The 22,059-nt window shown below is 38.4% G+C and overlaps 1 protein-coding gene across 7 annotated transcripts in view; it reads left to right on the plus strand.

Annotated features, from left to right (window-relative positions):
* PDLIM5 (PDZ and LIM domain 5) overlaps positions 1-22,059 on the plus strand; it is a 139,850-nt gene that overhangs the window by 69,543 nt on the left and 48,248 nt on the right. For 2 of the 7 annotated variants that reach the window (XM_026698312.2, XM_087935913.1), the window contains exons 5-8: positions 446-861; positions 9,841-10,013; positions 11,645-11,681; positions 13,666-14,591. In XM_026698312.2, coding sequence (XP_026554097.2) covers positions 446-861; positions 9,841-10,013; positions 11,645-11,681; positions 13,666-13,759 — 720 coding nt within the window. In that variant the 3' untranslated portion in view covers positions 13,760-14,591. Of the gene's footprint in view, positions 1-445; positions 862-6,563; positions 6,581-7,260; positions 7,276-8,903; positions 8,922-9,840; positions 10,014-11,644; positions 11,682-13,665; positions 14,592-22,059 lie in introns of those variants that run through there. The other 5 variants (XM_087935911.1, XM_087935909.1, XM_087935914.1 and 2 more) reach the window with 4 other exon arrangements.

Consider the following 22,059-nt stretch of genomic DNA (forward strand, 5'->3'; position numbering starts at 1 on the left):
TAAATTGGTCATTTGTCACTGGAAAGTAGAGACATGGTTCCAATATAGTCCTGTCTGAGACACATAATCCTTTAATAAGTAAAAATGTCAGTATGAGGATTCTGCCTTTCACTGATAACCTGTAACCCTTGCACTGAAGGGCTGCACTTTTCTCCTAATTGTTAGATCCAATTTTACAGTGACATTTTTGGCTAAAATAAATCTAAGGCTACCAGCTCATGCATGGTTTTTTTGTTTTATGTTTTCAATGACGCACGCTGTGTGATGTTGGCAGTCAGTGCTTTACAGCCAATGCTGTGTACTTGTGCAACCAGTCAATCATCAATTGATGTTTCACAACAAAACCGCTACAGATGCCGTGGATATATTTTGCATGTGTATGCGCATGTGTGTGTGTGTGTGGCTTTCTTGTGTATTTTTTTTTTCCTGTTTTTATTTCACCTAGGTAGAGCCCAAGGACCTAGTTAAGCCTGTGCCCATTGCATCTCCAGCCGTGCCCAAAGTTTCATCCACAACCAGCGTGGCCTTCAATAAGGCTCCCAGGCCCTTTGGAGCTGTGTCCTCCTCCAAGGTCACTTCCATCCCATCACCGTCATCTGCCTTCACGCCCGCCAGTTCCAGTCTTCCATTACATGCTTCCCCTACACCTCTGGCCACTGTCACGCCTCCCCCGTTCACTGCCTCAGGAGTGCATGTTAATGTCAAAGCTAACGCTGACCAACGTTGCCCTGTGCTGAGTGCTGCAAATACCCCATGGCAATCCCCACACAATGCATCGCTCAGCGAAAGGGCCCCAGAGGTGACAGAGGGGCAGCAAAGTGGATCCAGAGAGAACCAGGGTGACAGTAATCAGCAAAATGGGTAGGTCGTTTTAGGGCAGTTTTTTTCTCCTCCTCCTCCTCCTCCTCCTCCTCCTCCTCCTCCTCCTCCTCCTCCTCCTCCTCCTCCCTGTTTTAATGGTCTCCAAAGTTCTTTTTTGGTAATTCATCGATTGCACTTTCTACCTGAAATTACAAATGTTAAAAAGTCAGGTTAGTTTATAAAAGTGTAATCTGGGCAGATCTATACAGAAGGAAATTGTTTGATTTTATAAATCAGATTTATAAATTGAGGACAGTGCTGAATGTGCTCTGCTGGAGACGCCAAGTTGCTATTTTCGAGGGTTCGCAGCAATTTAAGAATGACCATTGAAGATTTAAATGCACAGCAAAGCTCATCCTATCATAGATGTGTTCTTGGTTTTAAAAGGGGGAAAAGGTTCACCTGTTGTGGAAATTTTCTTTTCATCTTTCCAGCCAAGCATTTTCTGTTCTATATTCTACCCAGTTTTCTTCTTTTTCTTCATTATATTAGTACAGGGCTTTTTCTGTACTTAACAACTTCCCCCTACAGCTTTTGTTCTTATTCTTCTGCAATTTTCATTTTCTTTTTAAATTTGCAACTATATTATGGTTCTTGACTTACATTACCAACAATATGGATTTGTAAACATAATCATAGTACATATATAAATGTATTTTTATATTATAATAATTATATTTATAATGTAAGTATAAATATGAGCTGTGGTGTTGCAGTGATCAGAATGCAGGCTAATTCTGCTGACTGTCAGTAAAATGAGGACCCACATTGTTGGAGGCAATATGCTGGCATTGTAAATCACTTGTAGAGAGGTCTGTAAAGCACCATGAAGCAGTATACAAGTCTATTGCTAATTCTGCCAACTGCCAGCAGTTTGATTCTCACTGACTCAGGGTTGACTCAGCCTTCCATCCTTCTGAGGTCAGTAAAATGAGGACCTAAATTGTTGGGGGCAATATGCTGATGCTGTAAACCGCTTAGAGAGGGCCGTAAAGCACTGTGAAGTGGTATATAAGTCTAAGTGCTATTACTAATTCGGTCAACTGCCAGCAGTTTTATTCTTACCAACTTCGGGTTGACTCAGTCTTCCATTCTTCCAAGGTCAGTAAAATGAGGACCCAAATTGTTGGGGCCAATATGCTGACACTGTAAACCGCTTAGAGAGGGCTGTAAAGCACTGTTAAGCAGTATATAAGTCTAAGTTCTATTGGTAAGTGCTTCCAATTTCTGGCAGAAAAATGTTTTGTCAAATTCCTTTGTTATTGTGAGTAGCCATGAAGCTATTAATGGGAATCTGAAGAGACAGTTACAATATGTACTGAAAATAATTATATTTCATTTTGAGGAAGGCAAGATGGTAGAAGAAAAGCTCAATCTCTCAATTCATGCCTTTTAATTTCCCATAGTTTTATTTTCCCTTCTCTCTCCCACTTAGTACATTCTACTAGGGGAAAAAAAAGAAGTTCATGATTCTGTAATTTATATAGCTGATTGTCAAGTATGAGTCCCCGAAGACTGTAGTTCTGGCTTATTGGAAGAGATACAGAAAATCAAGGATCTGAGAGTATGAGCTTGTGAAACCCTTGTCAGTTTTAGTAACTATTAAAAGAGTGGATCAGAATCAGGCTTAACCACATCTAAGACTGCTGCTCTATTCCCCGATTAGAAAAGATTGGCACTGGTAATATAAGATAGGCACAAAAGAAAAACAAAAAATGGTGTGGGAAAGCAAAGCTAAAAAAATGATTTCACAAAGTTTCAAAGTTACTTAGGCATGGTTCTAAAACGGGTGTCAAACTCTAGTTCATTGAGGACTGCATCAGGGTTGTCCTTGCTGCATCAGATTGAGTGGTGGGTTGGCTAGGGTGGACGTGGCAGCATGATGTCACTTGTGTTGGGGGCGCCTGTGGTCCAAGCGCTCTGCCAGTGAAAACAGGCTCCTGAGCTCTGTTTTCGGCTGTGTCGACTTCCTGCAACGCTCTGCCAGAGAAAATGGAGCTGGGGGAGCCACGTGCATCCCTTGAGAGCTCCGTTTTCAGCTGGAATGGCCTCCTGCAACCCTCTGCCAGAGAAAATGGAGCTAAGGGGGCATGCGCGGTCCTCGCAAGCTCCATTTTTGCTGGCAGAGGCACCATGGGCCGGTCCTTTGCTATTTCCAGGGAAGCACCATGAGCCAGATCTAAGCACCCCATGGGCCTGATCTGGGCCCCAGGCTTTGAATTTGACACCGCTGCTTTAAAAGAAAGAGAATCACTGAAAGGACTGTCAAATACGTTGCATAAAATAATCCATCACGTTCCAATTTGCTTATTCATAGTTGGTTTCATTGCAGCAATGTGTATAGGTCTCAAGTTATAGATTGTTGAAGCAATTGACCTTTTGCGTGTTCAAATTTTTTTCCTCCGACAACTTATTGCTTTCAATATAATACCTACTATGCAAAAATGTCACACATACTACGTTACGTAGGGGGCACAGCTATTGTTATTAGCCTTAAGGGCATAGCGTTGTATGCAGCCACCCTATCTAAAATAGAGAGGATGAATTCCTGGTAAATTTCTCAGTACATATAAATATATCTTGGCAATGCTTCAGGCACCCTGGCACAAGGGCTTTTGCAAATTTAAAATACAGCCCTGCCATTCAGCTGCATTCATTAGCATTCAAAAATAATTTATAACAACTAAAATAACTTTGTACTAAGAAGACAAGCAAACTCTTTCCCCAAGGCAAGATCTAGTCACCCACTGTAATTACAAACAATTTTCTCTACAGTTAATGTATGCAATTGTTCCCTTTGCTTTCCGAAATCTGGCTATGAAAGAGCTTTTGCCAGCTATCTGTCTATAAAGAAATCCTACATTAGCCCAGACATTTAGATCTGTAATCCTATCTCCATTTTTAAAGTTTGTTGGTTTATCGGTGTGGTTTGGATTGAAGGCTTTTTTGAATCAAGTTGTTGAACTAAATTACGGTTGTCAAACTGGATTTCTTTGAGGGCTGGATCAGCATTGTAGTTGTCTTCCGTGGGTCATCGGGGGGGAGGGGGGTAGACAGGATGGATGGCAAACGGGACGGATGCCTCCTACAGCACCCTGCGGGCGAAAATGCCCATGCCCCATTTTGGCCATCCAGGAGGCCATCCAGGCTGAAACCAGGGTGCAAGGGACCAACCCCCACATCTAGTTTTTGTTAGTAAAGGCACTTAGGACGGTTCTTTGCTATTTCCAGACTGGCACCATGGGCCAGACCCCTTGAGTTTGTCACCCCTGAACTAAATGGTTTTGATTTTTCAAGCTTTTAAGTTTCATAATAAATGCAGCTGGTAGGGTCAACCCAAGTGTTATCTCTCTGTTCTTTAAAACTGACTGAGGTGTCCTGACAAGGTGCAAAATCTTAAAATATGGTTTCAAATGATGCTTGTGCAGTTATTTGTGTAAGAAGAATTTGCTTGCACATGAAAAATCTGCTGCTGATTAAACACTGAGATGTGGCACTGCCCTTTTTTACAAATATATTTAGCGCTTAGTAATACAATCTGTTTACTGAAACAGTCATAGATGGTAGCACTATATCTTTTCAAGCAATGTAGTTTGAGATTGAACTCTAGCAATTAAAATGGCCCTACCTTTGTATCTTAAGGAATTGCTTGCAAAGATTACAGATTAATTCAGAGAAAAGAGTAGTCAATTTGTCAGCGTGTAAAATGAAAAGACTGGTGGCCCTTGCATCCTCGAATGAAATATTCTCATAAGATTAACATGAAATTCAATACTAAATAAAGATTTATATTATAAAGGGCATGCAGATTTTTAAAACAATTATATGCAATTATTAAGCCTGGCACAAGTTTATATGCATAGAGGTACAAGCCTGTTGAAAATCAAAGGTTTTGCCTTAGGGTAATTATGTAGATAATTATAGAGATTTGGGCTGTGTTTGTGTTTAATATTTCTAGTTTTTTTTTTTTAAAAAAATATTGTTTCCCATTTCCTTTTGGAGTCTTTTTGATCCAAGACACTATTGTTACCTGATGTACCTGATAGTAATCATCTAGCACAGGGGTGTCAAACTGGTGGTCCATGGGCTGGATGCATCACACGCAGGCCACGCCCACCCCAGCTCCACAAAGGGGAAAAACATTACAATATGTGATGGCAACATGACGCCGTGAGTTTGACACCTGTGATCTAGGGAAGGTCATGGTTGAATTGGCACTTTAAAAGCGTCTACTTAAACATTCTGCCACATCAACTTTGAACAAAAATGTATTATAATGACTCAGCAGTCGTGAAACTCTGGAATACTTTCCTTGAATCCAAGAGATTTAAATTTTAGGAAAATACAGATGTTGTTGAAGCCTTTATCCAATGTTGTTGAGTCTGCTTGTTCTTCTGAATGCACTTCTCTAGTTTTTCCAGAAAAGATACCAGTTGTATCTTTGGGATGAGAATTTTGTTCATCAGCCACTTGTCATAGAGTCTGAAGCTGATTAAGACTGAGGTGTAACTCAACCAAAGTCATAGGTTTCTGTAGCTAAGGAAGAACTAGAACCTGATGTTCTTTGGTTCACCAGCTTAATACCACCTTAGTCCAACCACCAACTTATGCACTGTACAACATACTTCTTCCCTATTTCTGAAAATATATTGGTTTCAAAAACTAAATGAACTCAATGTCTATGGAGATTCTCAGTCATCCAGGTCTTGGTTGTCCCAAAGGTGCTTTTTCAAGAGGCAACTGGACTTTCTGGTTATTCTTTGCAGATGTTTCACTTCTCACCCAAGGAGCTTCTTTTTGGATGAGAAGCAAAACATCTACAAAGAAAAACCAGAAAGTCTAGTTGCCTCTTGAAAAAGCACCTTTGGTATAAATGAACTCAAATTAAGTTTGTTGTAGAGTAAGATGTATGATTACTGATGCTTTATTTTTTCTCAAAGATAACATTAATTTCTAAGTGCATAACTGCACCTCTTAAATTCATTTAGCTAAAGTTGTCAGATAAATATAATAATATTAGGATTTGTCATGTTTGTCTATAGAGATAGAAACTGCTATTTCCACTTCACCAGTATCAAAAGTAACTCAGTAGTAGGAGCATAGGACACCTAGTGGATGGATTAGCACTTCTTAGACCAAAATGCAGAAGCAAATGTTTTAGTATCCTGTGCAAATCAGTCACTGTGTAATCAATAACTGAAGTAAAATGTTTAATCTATCCCACTTCCTATTTAAATCTGTCTTAAAATAGAGTGGTTCTTAAATTTTGGCAGTTTATAAATTTAAAATCAACATGCATGTTCTAAGAGCACATCTTGAAAAGAGTTTCTGCTATGGGGCAGTGAATAACTAATCCGGTGTTTCTGAAACTTGGCAGCTTTAAATGTGTGGATTTTAACTCTTGGCTGTTCACTGGAAAATTCTGTGAGGTAACGATCCACACAAGTGTCAGAAACACTAGACTAGTGGTTTGCTTTTTAAGTGCATGTGTGTTTGCTTTGAATTGCTTTCTTAATTCATGCATGGAAATTTTGTATTAGATGGACCCCTTGAGCTAATCATGGGATGAAATAGATTATTTATATTGGTTTGAAATGTGTGAAAACACTTGAACTTTTAAATGGTTTGGGTATGATAAAGTAAAACAGTAGAGAAGTTGCTGTAATAAACATATTGACATATTTTTTCAACCCCCTTTACAGGTTACGACAGTGACAAAGTTAGTATTCGTTTCACTAGAATGGAGTTGTGCTTTAAATAATTGGCATGTGTGGCTGTCCTGGAATTAAAATTAAGCAAAATAGAGCCTTGGCTTTTGAAGTTAAAGCAACATAAATTGTTTGCACTTTCACTGGTGTGTTGGTTTTAATTACAATATTAAATTTTGTCATGAGTAACTGGCAAACAGTAGAGATAACAGCGAAAGAGTCTCTTTAATGTATGTGATTAGACATTAAAATGGGTGATTTTTTCCCCCCTATTGAGATAGTCAAATGTTGCTAAATGCAGTAAAAATGAAGGCATTTATTAGAATAAAATATAATTCAAGGATTTTTCAGCCTCTTTCTCTGCTCTTCCCTTATTCTCCTATTGACTTCGGGAAGAAGTAAATTTACCATGACTTTACCTTAGCTTGTGCCACCACCTTATGGCATGATATGGTAACTGCTGGTAAAAGTCAGCAAGAAATTATTCTTGAAAAACCAATTGGATACTGTTAGCTTTACCTGATATTTATGATTTAAATGAAACTCTTTTTTCCTATCTGTCTTTAATATTACAATTAACTTTCATTAACTATTTTTTTTGCTCCCATTTTCTATGTTATTCCTTATCTGTACTTGAACATCCTGGAATCGTGTCCATTGTTTGTCTCTTTTCTGTCCCTCATTCCTTCAGTAACCCTGATGAGGTGTAAGTACTTTACTAATCACTCTCTTAATGTTTGAGCTTCAGTTTATATAAAATAATTGCTGTATTCTGTAGACAGACTTTTTGAATTAACTTCCATTTCCTCTAAGTTTGGTAATAGGTTTTGTAATAATATTTTTTGTTTTGTTGAAAGAATTGAAAAAAAAATGCAGTAAATTAACTTTCTCCAGTCGCTGTTCTCCAGATGTGTTGAACTAAAATGACCACCTCTCTGTGGTGTATTCTATGACCTAGGAATGATCAGAATTGTTGACATTGTAGTACATTAGTAGAATTGAGAAAGATACTACATTGGGTAAGGTTGAATCTGAAAATTATATCCTTTCCTCTTTTTTCTATTCAGTATTTTATTTAGAGAATTTTAGTCTGTAAACAGGGGTACATCTGTATTCATCATTAATTGGTTCCAGGAGGTGTGATGAGTACCAAAAATGATAAGTACTATACAAATTTTTCCCATAAGCTATAATATAGGAACAAGGCAATCGACATCGGATAAGTTATAGCTTATGCATTGAGTATCAAGCAAAGAATGAGTACCGGGACAAAATTTTCACATCAAAATATGTTGAGTACCAAATTCAGTGAAGACAGATTTACAGATTAACAGAGTTGGAAGGGACCTTTTAGGTCATCTAGTCCAACTCCCCACCCAAGCAGGAGACCCTACATCATTTCTGACAAATGGCGGTCCAACCTCTTTTTAAAAGTCTCAAAGCAGTTGAGTACCAAGGTACCACAGTAATTACTTTTATTTTTTTAGTGTAAGATGAAAGTATGACAAAGAGAAGTAAATGTATACACCAAATTACTGAATTCACTTGTAAAAGAGAAATACAGTATCCGAAAGTTTAGGAAGGAGTTTGATACTAAACAACAGAAGAAAGATCTGAATAGCAAGAGGTAGCTCCAGAGTGAACATGATGAGTTTCTGTGCGATAGAAATTGTTAAGCAGAGGTAGGAAAATCACCTGGATTTTTAGATGGTCTTTGTGATCTTCTTATACGAGATTCTATAATCCTGTTCAGGTATTGTAAAAAAAGGACCAGTCACAGTCGGGGTTGCAATGAGTAACCTATCTTCTCAGTAAAGTTGGGGGTTGCAATGAGTAACCTATCTTTTCAGTAAAGGTGAGCTGATGTCTATGAAGTTGACCAGGTAGAGGGTAGTTAATAGTGGAGAGCCTTTTCTTATTCAAAAGTAATTATAAAGGATCCCACATTTTGAAGAAAAAAAAAACATCAATATGCCCAGTAGAATCAAACATGGGGGTTTTGTTATTGTTGCTTGTGGAGTAATTGGCTACATGCATATGATTGTTTTTAGTAGCTATATAAGCTTCAGTGACAGGTTGGGAGTTTGCCAATTCATCCCTCAGGTTTCTGCCAAGCTTAAGTGAAGAAATTGAGAGGGTGAAATGAGCCTCAAGTAAGCCAACAGGTTTTTTTCCTTGGGAAAATAAAATAATTATTAAATTATTTTGTTTGGTGACTTGTTAATAGTAGCAGCAGTTAAACGTAATACTTATAATTCTTTTCTCTTTCTTTCTCCTCCTTACGCTGGAACTGTCTTGTATTCTATTGCCTTGCTCTTTCCAATACAATAAAAGGAAAAATCCACCTAAACGGTAATAGCCAAAATCATGCCTTTTTGAAGTTCAATATTATGTGCTGTTTTTAACTGTGGCCTTTATTTTTGATCAGGGTGGGGATGGGGAGAGGGAGTGAGGTGTGATAATTTACAGTTTGCCTAAAATGGTTCTGCACACCCATAACTAATTTTTGTACCATTCCAAATTCTACTTGTTATCTTTTCTACCAATTTAACTATTGCCTTTCTCTCCTTACTCTTTGCTGAATAGTAGTAATAGGATTTCCTTCCTTCCTTCCTTCCTTCCTTCCTTCCTTCCTTCCTTCCTTCCTTCCTTCCTTCCTTCCTTCCTTTATTTGTATTTATCTTACCAATTGTTTTGTATTTAAGAACCCACCCCCCAATATTAATTCTTTATCTACCAAACAGTGTGTCCATACATTTAGGGTCACATAATCTCAGTACTGATTAACATTACAAGTTAGCCATCTTTAACATTTGATTGACTTCTTAATATTTTTAAAATCACTATTAAATTAATATAGTAAACTATATTTTAGAATAGGTATAATGGGAGTAAAAAAGCACAAAAAAAGCACGTGTCTGGACAGTATTTTTTTCCTAGAAAATGTAATATATTTTCTTTTTCCTAGAGCCCAATACAAGGAGATACAGTTATGTGCTATCTTATTAAAAAAAAAAATATTGAATTAAATGGAAGGATTCTATGAATTATGGTTGCGGCTTACATTTCTTGAAAAAAGGAACAGCTGAAACCTGGGTGCCATGCACTTCAATGTTTTTATCTAAACCTGAAAGAAATGAAAATTTACTCCAGCGAGATTTATATTAAATACATATCCTTAAAATCTTGGCCTTGATAAATGTAAATGAAAAGTCAGCGTCATCAAGATTTCTTTCACTTATGGTTTTATTGTTCTTATGCATTGTATTAGTCCACCATGGAAACACGTTGTGTACAGAAATACAGAATTTTTCCATCCACCGGTTCATAGCAACAACAGCAAGAAGAGACTGATTGAAGATACTGAGGACTGGCACCCAAGGACCGGAACCACTCAGTCACGTTCTTTCCGTATCCTTCAACAGATCACAGGCACTGAACGTAGTAAGTATTTAACGGAAGAAAATAAAACTCAGGGTTGAACTGTATAACTCAGGGGTGTCAAACTTGATTTCATTGAGGGCCGCATCACAGTTGTATTTGACCTTGGAGGCCATGGGGGCCTGGGCCGGGGTGTGTGTGTTGCCAGCTCAAGGTCACTTGTATCGGGGTTTCCTGTGATGGCCTGAGAGCTCTGCCAGCGAAAACGGGCTCCCGAGCTCCGTTTTCTACTGTGATAGCATCCTGCAGTTCTCTGCCCGTGGAAAATGGAGCTTGGGAAGTCATGACCTCCTTTTTTGGCTGCGATGGCCTCCTGCAACTCTCTGCCAGGGAAAATGGAGCTTGAGAGGGCCTCTTGCATCCCTTCTGATCTCCATTTTTTGCTGGCAGATGCACCGCGGGCCAGTTCTTTGCTGTTTTCAGGGCATCCCTGCAGGCCGGATTTGGCCCCCGGACCTTGAGTTTGACACCCCTGATGCAAGTCCTTGGTGCTCTTTTAATTTGGTTGCTTACCTGCAGATGTTCATTACCCTACTAAGTAGTGTTAGACAAGCATGCTCTCAGGTTCAGCTTCTGGTCGCTCACTTGTACAATCACAGGCCTAGAAAATTGCCACACTCAATCCCAAATCAACTAAACACTGAAGCACAATCTATTCTTTAAAATAAACAGACACCCAGTAAATTTAAAATAACAGCCCTGTTTTACAGCAATGATGGTTCTTACGTTATCAGCATATCAAAAATTCGGAAAATGCCCAACTTGACTCTGCTGGTATGTCACATACACACAGACAAAAGAGAAACAATAACAAATATTTGCTTTGGATAGTCAGATGCGTGGCACATAAAATAAATACATTAATTGTAAGCATGTTTCAGTTTGTGTCTCAGAAAATTTTTTGCTTCCAGTCACATAAGGCTTTTGGAAACTTCAGAGAATGGTCTGTGTTTCCGAAAAGAGTGGGAAAACTCACCCCATTCTTGCATGCTTTTTGGTGGTTCCAGAGGCCACATGAGAAGAAGGCCCTCTTGTGCGACTTCCAGAGGCTTTAGGGACCACATGACAGTACACCACATTCTCACATGACCTGTCAATGTGCCATCAAAAATGACATGGCATGTGTCATAGGTTCACCAACATTGTTTTAGACCAGTGGTGGGATTCAAATTTTTTTACTACCGGTTCTGTGGGCGTGGCTTCGTGGGTGTGGCAGGGGGAAGGTTACTGCAAAATCCCCATTCCCACCCCACTCCTGGGGGAAGGTTACTGCAAAATCCCATTCCCTCCCCACCCCACTAACCTGCTTTCCAGCTCTGTTCTCCTGTGTAGGGTAACCAAAGAAAACCCAGCCGATCAATTGGGACTCGGGAGGCAGAGAATAGATGGGAGCAGGGCCATTCAGAGGTGGTATTTGCCAGTTCTCCGAACTACTGAAAATTTCCACTACCGGTTCTCCAGAACTGGTCAGAACCTGCTGAATACCACTTCTGTTTTAGACTATCATAAAGCATTTGTAACAATAGGATGCTTAGATATTAGTCTTGTCATAAATTAAGGATAAAAGTTTCATGGATCGGTAAGAAGAAATGGCAATTTCATGGAAACTGAATGAATGGTTTATTTTGTTGCAGTGAAAGAACCGGAATCAGACAATCTAAAGAAGGCAAAGTAAGATAATGATTTTTTTTTAATTTTTAAAAAAGATATATTGCATGGTTTTGCTTTGATGTATTGAAAAAAGATGTTACAAGATTCTTTCGGTTTTCCGAAAGAAACATTTTAAAATTCTGGTTCAGGTTTGTATGGCATGTTTTTGTTTTTAAATAAATTGGGATAGGCCTAGAATTTCCCATTTAACATTATTTTTTAATGAATATGCATAAAATTGAATACTTTATATAGACATCTAAGGTTATTAATAATGCTTACATAAAAATGGAATGGTGTCAGCAGTGGAAAAGAAATGTGAAAAAGATATAAATATTTTTTTAAAAAATAGAAGTAGTAATCAGAAGTTTAGAGGTAATTGTTTAATCTTTTTGTGATGTTTTAGAAGTTTGATATTTTTGTTATATTAATCAGATTTAAAATTATATGTTTTACTACTGACATATAGGCCAAATTCCAATTTTAAAATAAGTTTTTATGACAAAACTAACAAGAATTGAAATGCTAGTGCATCTTTATTAAAAAGTGATATTACCGGTGAATGAGGCTACTGCAATTCCTAACATCCTGATTCCTTTAGCTTGTGAATATTTGAAATTTTACTGTGTCTTTTATCTGTCTTGAGCTGGGAATAATCCTATTCACTGCAGCATGTAAGCATTTAAAAGCAGAAGAGTCTGTAGCCTTATTTCGTTATTTTCCTTTAGAAAATTTTATTATTAAAAACTATACTCTGGTCATCATTATCAAGTTTTCCACTGATCACGCTATAAAAAAGTTCAAACCAAAACAATAATTAAATGAACAATATATGCGTCATAGCAGAATCGCAAAGCTTCAGAGAAACACAAAATATAAATATGTAAAATATAAATGTTTTGTCTGCTTCCAGAAAGATAGACAAACAGGGTGCTAAGTATCCTTTCTGGGTAGAGCGTTTTTGCTATTGTTAGTGTATCACACCACAACATGTGGTTTCATCTGGAGCAGAACCTCTGAAGATGACCACAGAGAAAATGTAGGATCATATGGAAAGAGGCAGTTTTTGTCTTGATTAAAAGGCATTTCAGTCTTGAGTGCTGTACAGAATTATAAACCTATATTCTGTGAAAGTGCTATAAATCAAAGTTTCTTCAATTATTGCTAGCTGGTATTTGGGCAGTTCTGTAAGATAATTCTGTAAGATATGATAGTAGTACTCCAATATCTCAGTGGGTGCCCCAAAGAAGAGGGAGTCAAGCTATTCTCCAAAGCACCTGAAGGCAGGACAAGAAGCAATGGGTGGAAATTAATCAAGGAGAGAAGCAACCTAGAACTAAGGAGAAATTTTTTGACAGTTGGAACAATTAGTCAGTGGAACAACTTGCCTCCAGAAGTTGTGAATGCTCCAACACTGGAAGTTTTTAAAAAGATGTTGGATAACCATTTGTCTGAGCTGGTGTAGAGTTTCCTGCCTAGGCAGCGGGTTGGACTAGAAGACCTCCAAGGCCCCTTCCAACTCTGTTATTCTATCGTAAGTGCTTGAGATGTGTGGACTGTGTAGTATTTTGCTTCTGCATTTTTAACTGCAATTATACACAATTGTTCTAGCACCAATGTTTATTTGTAGTATCAGTAATAGTACTCACATTTTTTTCAGTAAAAAATTGGGTTCTGCATCAAGATAAACTAGCCTCATTAATTTTACCCAACTTATCTTGCATATCTCTAAGTTTATTAATAATGGAAGGAATAGCAGCTTCTATTCTGGTGTTTGAAAGTCAGCAGACATTGTCTGCTTATTTAAAGTGTCAATTCTCAACAAGAAGCAATAGAAATTGGTTTACTCATCAACGTCGACAGGTTTGTACTGAAGTGCAAGGACAATTAGTGTAAACTAATTCTGATTCTGAATTCTGCATGCTTTTGGTTTGTTGTGTAGAATGGATTGAGATGCAGACTTCCTTCCTCTTATCTGTCTTCTTCTGTTACTTCTTCTCTGCAGGGAAAAGATCCCCCTCCACATCATAGGCCCTAGATACACAAAATTACGTGACTGGCACCATGGCGTTTCAGCCCGTGTCCTTAATGTCCAATGATTTGCCAAGTCCTAAAATTTGAATGAGTCCTTTTCTTCCAAATGCTTTTGCAAAGAAAGAAATGACAAACAAACCAGCCCAGCTTTGAGAAAGTCTAGCCTTTTATCTATCATTTTTTTTCTCTTTAAAAAAATTTCCCTATTTGTGTATTAAGAATGAGATGAACCTGTTTCTGCTTCTACAAAGCCAGCATCTCTGTAAAAACCACCATGCAGATAACAGGTGGCATAGAAAATTCATACTGACTTGAAAAAAGTAGGGTGCCTTTTCTGGCAGGGAACCTGGCTCTTATTTGAAAAAAGGTGCTATGTGCTAAGATACAGAGAAAGTTACAGTAATGCCTACGTTGGAAAACATGGGTAATAAACTATTTAAGTGTCATTGTGTACTTCCGATACGGCTCTGGTTCGATTCAGTAAAATCAATGTTTGTTTCTGGTGTTGGATATATTTAATGGCTGAATGTAAATGTTTTCAAAGAGGTAATGGAAGAAGAGGGTTTTTTTATGTTAGTTTATGGGTCTTAGCAATAGTTGCGTTATACAGCTCATGTTCTACTTAAGAAAAATGTTCTGAAATCATCTGAAGTCTTCCAGACACAGATCAAAGTAAAAATTATATTGTAGAAGAAGCCATGTAAAACAGCAAAAGAAAATAGTATGACCTAAGGGAATATAGGTTTTATTTATTGTGAAGTGGGTTGTTTGGATCTTCTTATTAATTTTTGATCATACATATTAATTTGTAATATAATGTATTATAGCAGATGCATACTTATCTAATTTATGCTATGTGGGGCTCGAAATGACTGAATAAATATCGCATTTAATTTACTTTCTCTTTTTTCTTTATATCCATTCAAAGTTCTCATGTGTAGGTACCAAACATACATTTAATTGAAAACATTACTGGAAAAGGAAACGATAGGAAGGGGATGCTGGACAGTGAATACAAACAAAGGATGCATTTCTTTGGTTCATTTTTATTTTTTAACATTTAAAAAGAGCTCCCATCATTCTTACAAGAACTACAGGGACAAATTCTTTGTTTACATTCCTGTGTGTAACAAACTCAGATATAACCTTTGAGGGGAAATGCCTCAAACATGAACATATTCTACATAGAATTTTCTTCTGATGTTTATTTTGTCTTTTATGATAGCAGTTGTCACTTTTTATTTGTTGACACTTTAGGGAAAGTCAAACAGAGAACGGAGATCTAAGGTAACTTAATTTTTTAACATTAATAGCACATGTGCACAAAAATTACCAAATACAGTGGCAGTGGTACTCATCACGCGGTTGAGTTCAGAACACCAATGCCTGATACCTTCTTCTTAAAGTCTGTACTATACCAGTTCTTTACAAGACAGTAAATTAGTTAACTGATGCTTCATTCTTTAACTCATAGAATTGCTAAGCTTACAATATAATAAAACCTCACTTCTGTTTACAATGCATGTGCACCAAATTAGTCTTCAGTGAGTACACAAAATAGTGCAATGTGACACCTTGATTGTCTAATTGTCCCACCTGCTTGTGGAACTGTTGTGTAAAATGCTGTTGTGGCTTCTATTTAACAGTTGTGGTGATTTTTGCTACAACACATCCGAGATGTCAAGATTTTTACTCATGCTAAGAGTACATTTTTGTAATTATATGTTTAATTATAGGCTGCATATAATTAAGCCTGTATCTTTACCCAACCTTATCTTTAGTTGATATTAGTGTTCTACAGTAGCATTGGATCAAAAGCAAAGTAAGTCCATTATATTATGTTATAGTGTAGGTCCAGTACATATACATTAAAAAGCTTCTAGTTGGTATCTAATTTCTCTCTTAATTTACTATATAGGTTAACGTATATCTCCCCATCTGCATTATGGGAGTGATGATGCTATAGCGTAAAGGAATGTCCAAGTGAACATTGAACACTTGAACATGCATTATTGTATCATCATACACTATGGGACGAACCCTATCGTGTTTCTCCAACAATACGGCCTCCCCCAATAGGAAGTCCCAGCATGCTTTATAGGCATAAAATCAAATTAAGCCCCTCCCCCCAAATTAAGGCCCATATTAAACATGCGAAATGGGGGGGAATGGTGGGGCCGTTAGGAAGTACTTTTGTTGCATACCCGGATACGGTGCTGCCTGCGTTGACCTCGGCGTTGGTGGGGCACTTCGTATCGGGAGACCTTCTGCCATTGCTTTCCCTTCTCCCCGTGCTACCGCGGCATTTAAAGCAATGCCGCAGCGTTTGGCGCAGCCATGCACGGCCAGCCAGGGCTCCTCCCTGCAACCGGAGCCCGGCAGAGACACTCTGCTTCAGGTGCTCCTGTCGCTGCCTTCCCTTTGCCTTCGAAGGCAAAGCCAACCTTGGCAACTTTAAGACTTGTGGACTTCAACTCCCAGAGCAAAGCTAGCTGAGGAACTCTGGGAGTTGAAGTCCACAAGTCTTAAAGTTGCCAAGATTGGAGACCCCTGATCTAAGGTAAAGTGGAACCTCTGGTCACAAACGTTTCTGACCACAACCAAAGCAGGTTCCGATCAAAAAATCCACAAAATTTTTGAATTGGTCACGATTCAAAAATCGGGTGGCAATCAATCATGTCCGTGGCCAATTCCCTTTCTGCAGCGATTTCCCCGTCTTCACCATTTATTGGTCTCACTTCCGGTCACGACCAAAGTTACGGAATGAATTATAGTCATGACCGGAGATTCCACTGTATATTTTAATGGTACAGTGAACAGTTTTAAAATCCACACCCATGGGTCTTAGAAGTGTCCTAGTTAATTTTTGATATTTGAATCAACATTTCAAATTTATGGGAGTTTGTATTAGTTTTACCACCTTCAATTTTGGACTATATTGAACTTCACAGAAGTTAAAAAACACTTAATCTTTCTTCTGATAGAGCCGACAAATTGAGGAGAGCCCGTGGCTTAGAGGTTAATACATCTACCAAATATACAAGTAGCCTTGGTTTGAATCCCAGAAGGGTATGGCTAGCTGATGAGAGCTAAATAGTTTGAAATAGATCTATAGTAGTCTCCCTTTATTTCTTTGTTGGTAATTCAACCCAAAAATACTTTGTCACAAAAGCAACTGCCTGTGAAGGCTCGTAGATTGGGGCTGAAAGGTAAAAGTGGAAGCAGTATGCTCCATCCAATAATTGGGTAGATCAGGGTTACCCTGATAAAAAACACTTAACAGAAAGTTTTGTAGCCCTTTCAAGTGATCTTCTGGATGATTTTTACTGAGGAAAAAAAGTTATGATTAATGTATTATTTATAGGCTGTTACATCTAGTGACTTTACCTATCCACTTCTCCCCCCTCCCCCCCGCTCAAAAAAAAAGAAAATAAAAAGAAACTTTGATTAAAACAGAAGACATTGATTCAGCCCAGGTCATGTACCTTCTACTGTTTCTCAGTCTGTGGCAAAGGTATTGATTTTGATCCTACACAACACAGTTCAATACCTCATTTCATTAAGGTCTGAAGGTTCCATCACTAAATTAAATATATTCTTGATATCATTGCATTACCATTTGAAAGATTGGAGAACTGTTCGGTTGTTTCCATTTTTTAAAGATGAATTTTGATTAGACCTATATATTTATTCATTTTCCTGCCACAGTGAAATCTGGATGCTTGTTCTTGGGTTGTAAGACATGAGCATTATAAAGAGCCATCGATATTGTTCAGTGTCAGTCCCTTCTCAGAGATCCCTTGCCTCCCCCATACGCTATTTTAATTGAATCACTATTTTTTTTTTTAATCTCCAAAACCCCAAGTCCTTTTGTAATCTAATTCCAACTAGATCTTTATGTCCCAAACCATTGCTCAGGTAGCCATTTTGGTGTAGTGGTTGGAATGCAGTATTGCAGGCTGATTTTGCCCACTGCCAGGAGTTCGAGCCTGACTGGCTCAAGGTTGACTCAGCCTTCCATCCTTCTGAGGTTGGTAAAATGAGGACCCAAATTGTTCAGGGAAATATGCTGACTCTGTAAACCGCTTAGAGAGGGATGTAAAGCACCGTGAAGTGGTATGTAAGTCTAAGTGCTATTGCTATTGTTTCTACCACTTTTTTTCTATTTTCTGATAATCCTTGAGAATGCTTTATCCCTGTTTGCCAAGTTCACTTATTATAAAGTTATTTTGCCAGGAAAAGGATGCAGATGGGTGTAACTGTCCCTACCGATGGCAGCTGCAATAGTCTATTACAGGGCGTACAAACACATATACACCATGTACATATTCTGGCTTTGTAGAGCAGAACACATGTTAAATTTGTTTTTCTTTAAAATTAATCTGTAATGTGGTTGATTGCCCTACTGTTGTTTTTATTCTGTCAAAAGTTGTATTTTCTACAGTAGCTAGACTTGAAATTACAAGCACTCTATTACTATTATTATTACATATAAATCATATCTAGAGATCTAATGAATGGACTAGAAGCTCAGCACTCCCATTCTGAAGCTACTCAGGTCTGTGAAATATCTGAAGAATTTCAACAATCAGCACCACCACCACAACCTCAAAGGTTGGCTCCTCTTTTGTGATTCCGTCAGTTCACAGGTCTCACTCATGACTTGAATGTTATTACGAAAACTCATCTGCACCATGTAGTAATATAATTATTAATAACATTTTTAAAAGACACCGGTATTCTTGATTAAGGAATTAAGCACATTTGGAAGTCAGAGCATTACGTTTATCATCACTTTACTACTAATTATTATTAGATTCCAGGCTGTGGGGAAAGCTACAGTTGATTCTTTTTTGCATAGAGGGCATGTTCACACACGATAACTCTTCATAACATCCTTTTTTAACCACCCCACAATCCCTTGCAGGGTGGAGTCTGGGCAGCTGAATGAAGCTAGCAGAGTATTTTAATGGCCAGATGCCCTTCCTGTTGCCAATGTGGAGTTTTGTTCAGCAGATATATTTTCGGTGTGCTCAGAGAGAGAAATATCTGCCTCCACCTAGGATCGAACTCACAGCCTCCTGATTGTAAGGCAAGAGCTTCACCTGTAGGCCACCTCACCATTCCACACAATAGCTCTTCATATGTTTTGTACATATTGCACAGAAAGTTGCTAAGTGGCTAAGAAAACCATGGAAAACATATAGTGATCTCAATTGCTAAGAAAAAAAGACATGTTACTGATACTCTTCTATTGTGAGGTTAAACTGGAGGCAAAAAGTAGGACTACTGTATCAAAGGGACATGATGTGCTTTTTTTCAGCATCTGTTAGGCAAAGGTGAAACAATTTCTGTTCTAGGTCTGATTAGGTTTGCATGCTGCATTTTTATTGAAACTTCCAGTATTTTGAGAATGTCTTCAGAACATTAAAATGTAAAATAAAGCTGGGCATCATGAAGATTATGTTATCTTATCAAATTAATTATTGAATTGCTCACACTGATCTGAATTTTATGTATCTATTCAGTTTTGACTGTTTTAAAAGAATGGTAGGAACTCTATAAAATGCAGCAAACTTCAAAGTTAGCGTGGATACTAATCAAATGTTTCACCCAACTCAAAACAATTTCGCCCTAAGGCTAAAGAAATGCGTAGGTGCAGATTTCAAATAATTTGTTTTGAACATTTGACTTATTCTCTGGTTTGTGATGGAATGGAAACAAACTTCCATGAAACAGCGCAGAAGCAAATTCAACTAGTTCTGTGACCATAGAACCAGCTCTTACTACCGTTTCTTCTACCACACTTTCTGGACCTAACCTCTCTTCTCCATCTTTCAGGAGGTAAATACTTCATGGTTTCTTCAATATGTAATATGTTCTTCATTCACCTTGTTTTTCTATTACGTGATGTATTGCCTATATTTGAACAACAGTTTTATTGGTAGAATTCCATAAACTATTAGGAAATATTATCTCAATATTAATAATAAAAAAATCTGAAGGAATGTTTTATTATTCTGAATTTGCATATGAACATCAATAGGAATTTTATCACTTCTAAAAGAGATATATACAATGGTTGGAAAATTAAATGTCAGTCATGGAACCAAACATAAGACTGGTCTTTTAAATCAGAGGTACTTTGGTAGACATAATTTTCATTTGTTCCAATAATATAAATATGGAGTCTTCACGGGTAGCAGTGCCTTCCCAATCTTGATTTATTTCAAAAATTTAGTAGAGTTAGCTTTAGTAGTACATGGACCATGTGGGAATTCAAAGGAATTTGGCTAAACCAGGAAATTAAAAAGTTACCTTGGAAGAAGGCACACTTCTTCTGGTATTGCCAAAAAATACTTGAATGAATGCCATCAATATGATTTGTGTTGATTCAAATGTTTACCTTTTTAATATTGAGTAAATCTGGAGATAATCCATTGTAAGGAATAAAAAGCTGTAAGAGTAAATGCACAATGTAGTCTATCAGCATTTTACTTTCAGCATTGACCAAATATTTGAGGAAGATTAAGATAAATGTAGCTAGTTTTGTAAAGGAGCTATTTTTTAAAATAATTGTTGAAGTATCTCCTTGATATGATATCAAATTACATAAAACATGTATGTATGTATGTATGTATGTATGTTATTCAGCTTTGTTCGGGTATTTTCCCACGTCATTATAGTTGTGCTTTTAAAGTTGTAACAACGTTTCGGCAGAATCTCATCTGCCATCATCAGGCTTCTGTATTGTGTTCGTCTGTGAGTCAGACTTTCACAGCCGTTTCTGTTTTAAATTTGGGGCTAGCCTACTGCTGTGCCAGAATGGTTTTTTCTTCATCCTGATTGGTTGGGAGTCTTGGTCTGTGTTTATTGGTCTTGGAGTTTGCTGTGTTCTGCTTGATTGGTGTTTCTAATATCTTCTGTCTGTTTCATAGCTTTTTTGTCTTGATTGTCTGGCAACATTGTGTTTGCTGTATTGGAAGCTTTTAGTGCGGCTTGGCTCTTAGTAAACGGGCGGCTATCATTTATTAGGAAGCTAGGTTTCCTCTGGGTGCCTGGTTGGGGTGTGTTTGAGCTGGAGGTATCGGGGTGGGTGGGTGTCTGTTTGTGCCCAGGTGTTTGCCTGACTTGTGGTGTAGAGATTTTTTTTGTTTGAGAGTGCAGGCTTCCAAATAATTGACAGTCTGGTGGAATCATCTTTTCTATTCATGCTTTCAGGTCTTTTCAATCTCTATGGCTTCCCCAGCCACAGAATTATCAGAGAAGCCATAGAGATTGAAAAAAGACCTGAAAGCATGAATAGAAAAGATGACTCCACCAGACTGTCAATTATTTGGAAGCCTGCACTTACAAACAAAAAAATCTCCACACCACAAGCCAGGCAAACACCTGGGAACAGACTCCCCCCAATACCTCCAGCTCAAACACACCCCAACCAGGCACCCAGATGAAACCTAGCTTCCTAATAAATGATAGCTGTCCATTTACTCGGAGCCAAGCCGCACTAAAAGCTTCCAATACAGCAAACATAATGTTGCCAGACAATCAAGACAAAAAAGCTACGAAACAGACAGAATATATTATGCATTGTCGCGCATTAGGAGGAACCGAGGGCCAACCGCACCAGCATATGGTCTCACAAGGGGTCTGAGGATCTCATCTCGGTACCTAATGGCAGTCAGGCTAACTCTGGCGAGCATGGAGGGCTGTGCGGCCCCCTAAAGAAATGCCACCCCACACCATTACTGACCCACTGCCAAACCGGTCATGCTGAAGGATGTTGCAGGCAGAAGAACGTTCTCCACAGCGTCTCCATATCCTGTCACGTCTGTCACATGTGCTCAGTATGAACCTGCTTTCAACTGTGAAGAGCACAGGGCACCAGTGGCGAATTTGCCAATCTTGGTGTTCTCTGGCAAATGCCAAATGTCCTGCACGGTGTTGGGCTATAAGCACAACCCCCACCTGTGGACGTCGGGCCCTCATACCACCCTCATGGAGTCTGTTTCTGACCGTTTGAGCAGCCACATGCACATTTGTGGCCCGCTGGACGTCATTTTACAGTGCTCTGGCAGTGCTCCTCCTGTCCCTCCTTGTACAAAGGTGGAGGTAGCGGTCCTGATGCTGGGTTGTTGCCCTCCTACGGCCTCCTCCACGTCTCCTGATGTACTGGCCTGTCTCCTGGTTGCGCCTCCATGCTCTGGACACTACGCTGACAGACACAGCAAACCTTCTTGCCACAGCTCATATTGATGTGCCATCCTGGATGAGCTGTACTACCTGAGCTCCTTGTGTGGGTTGCAGACTCCCTCTCATGCTACCACTAGAGTGAAAGCACCGCCAGCATTCAAAAGTGACCAAA

This window comes from Pseudonaja textilis, chromosome 6 (assembly GCF_049901715.1).
Source record: "Pseudonaja textilis isolate UNSWEBS1 chromosome 6, rPseTex1.2, whole genome shotgun sequence".
Taxonomy (NCBI): domain Eukaryota; kingdom Metazoa; phylum Chordata; class Lepidosauria; order Squamata; family Elapidae; genus Pseudonaja; species Pseudonaja textilis.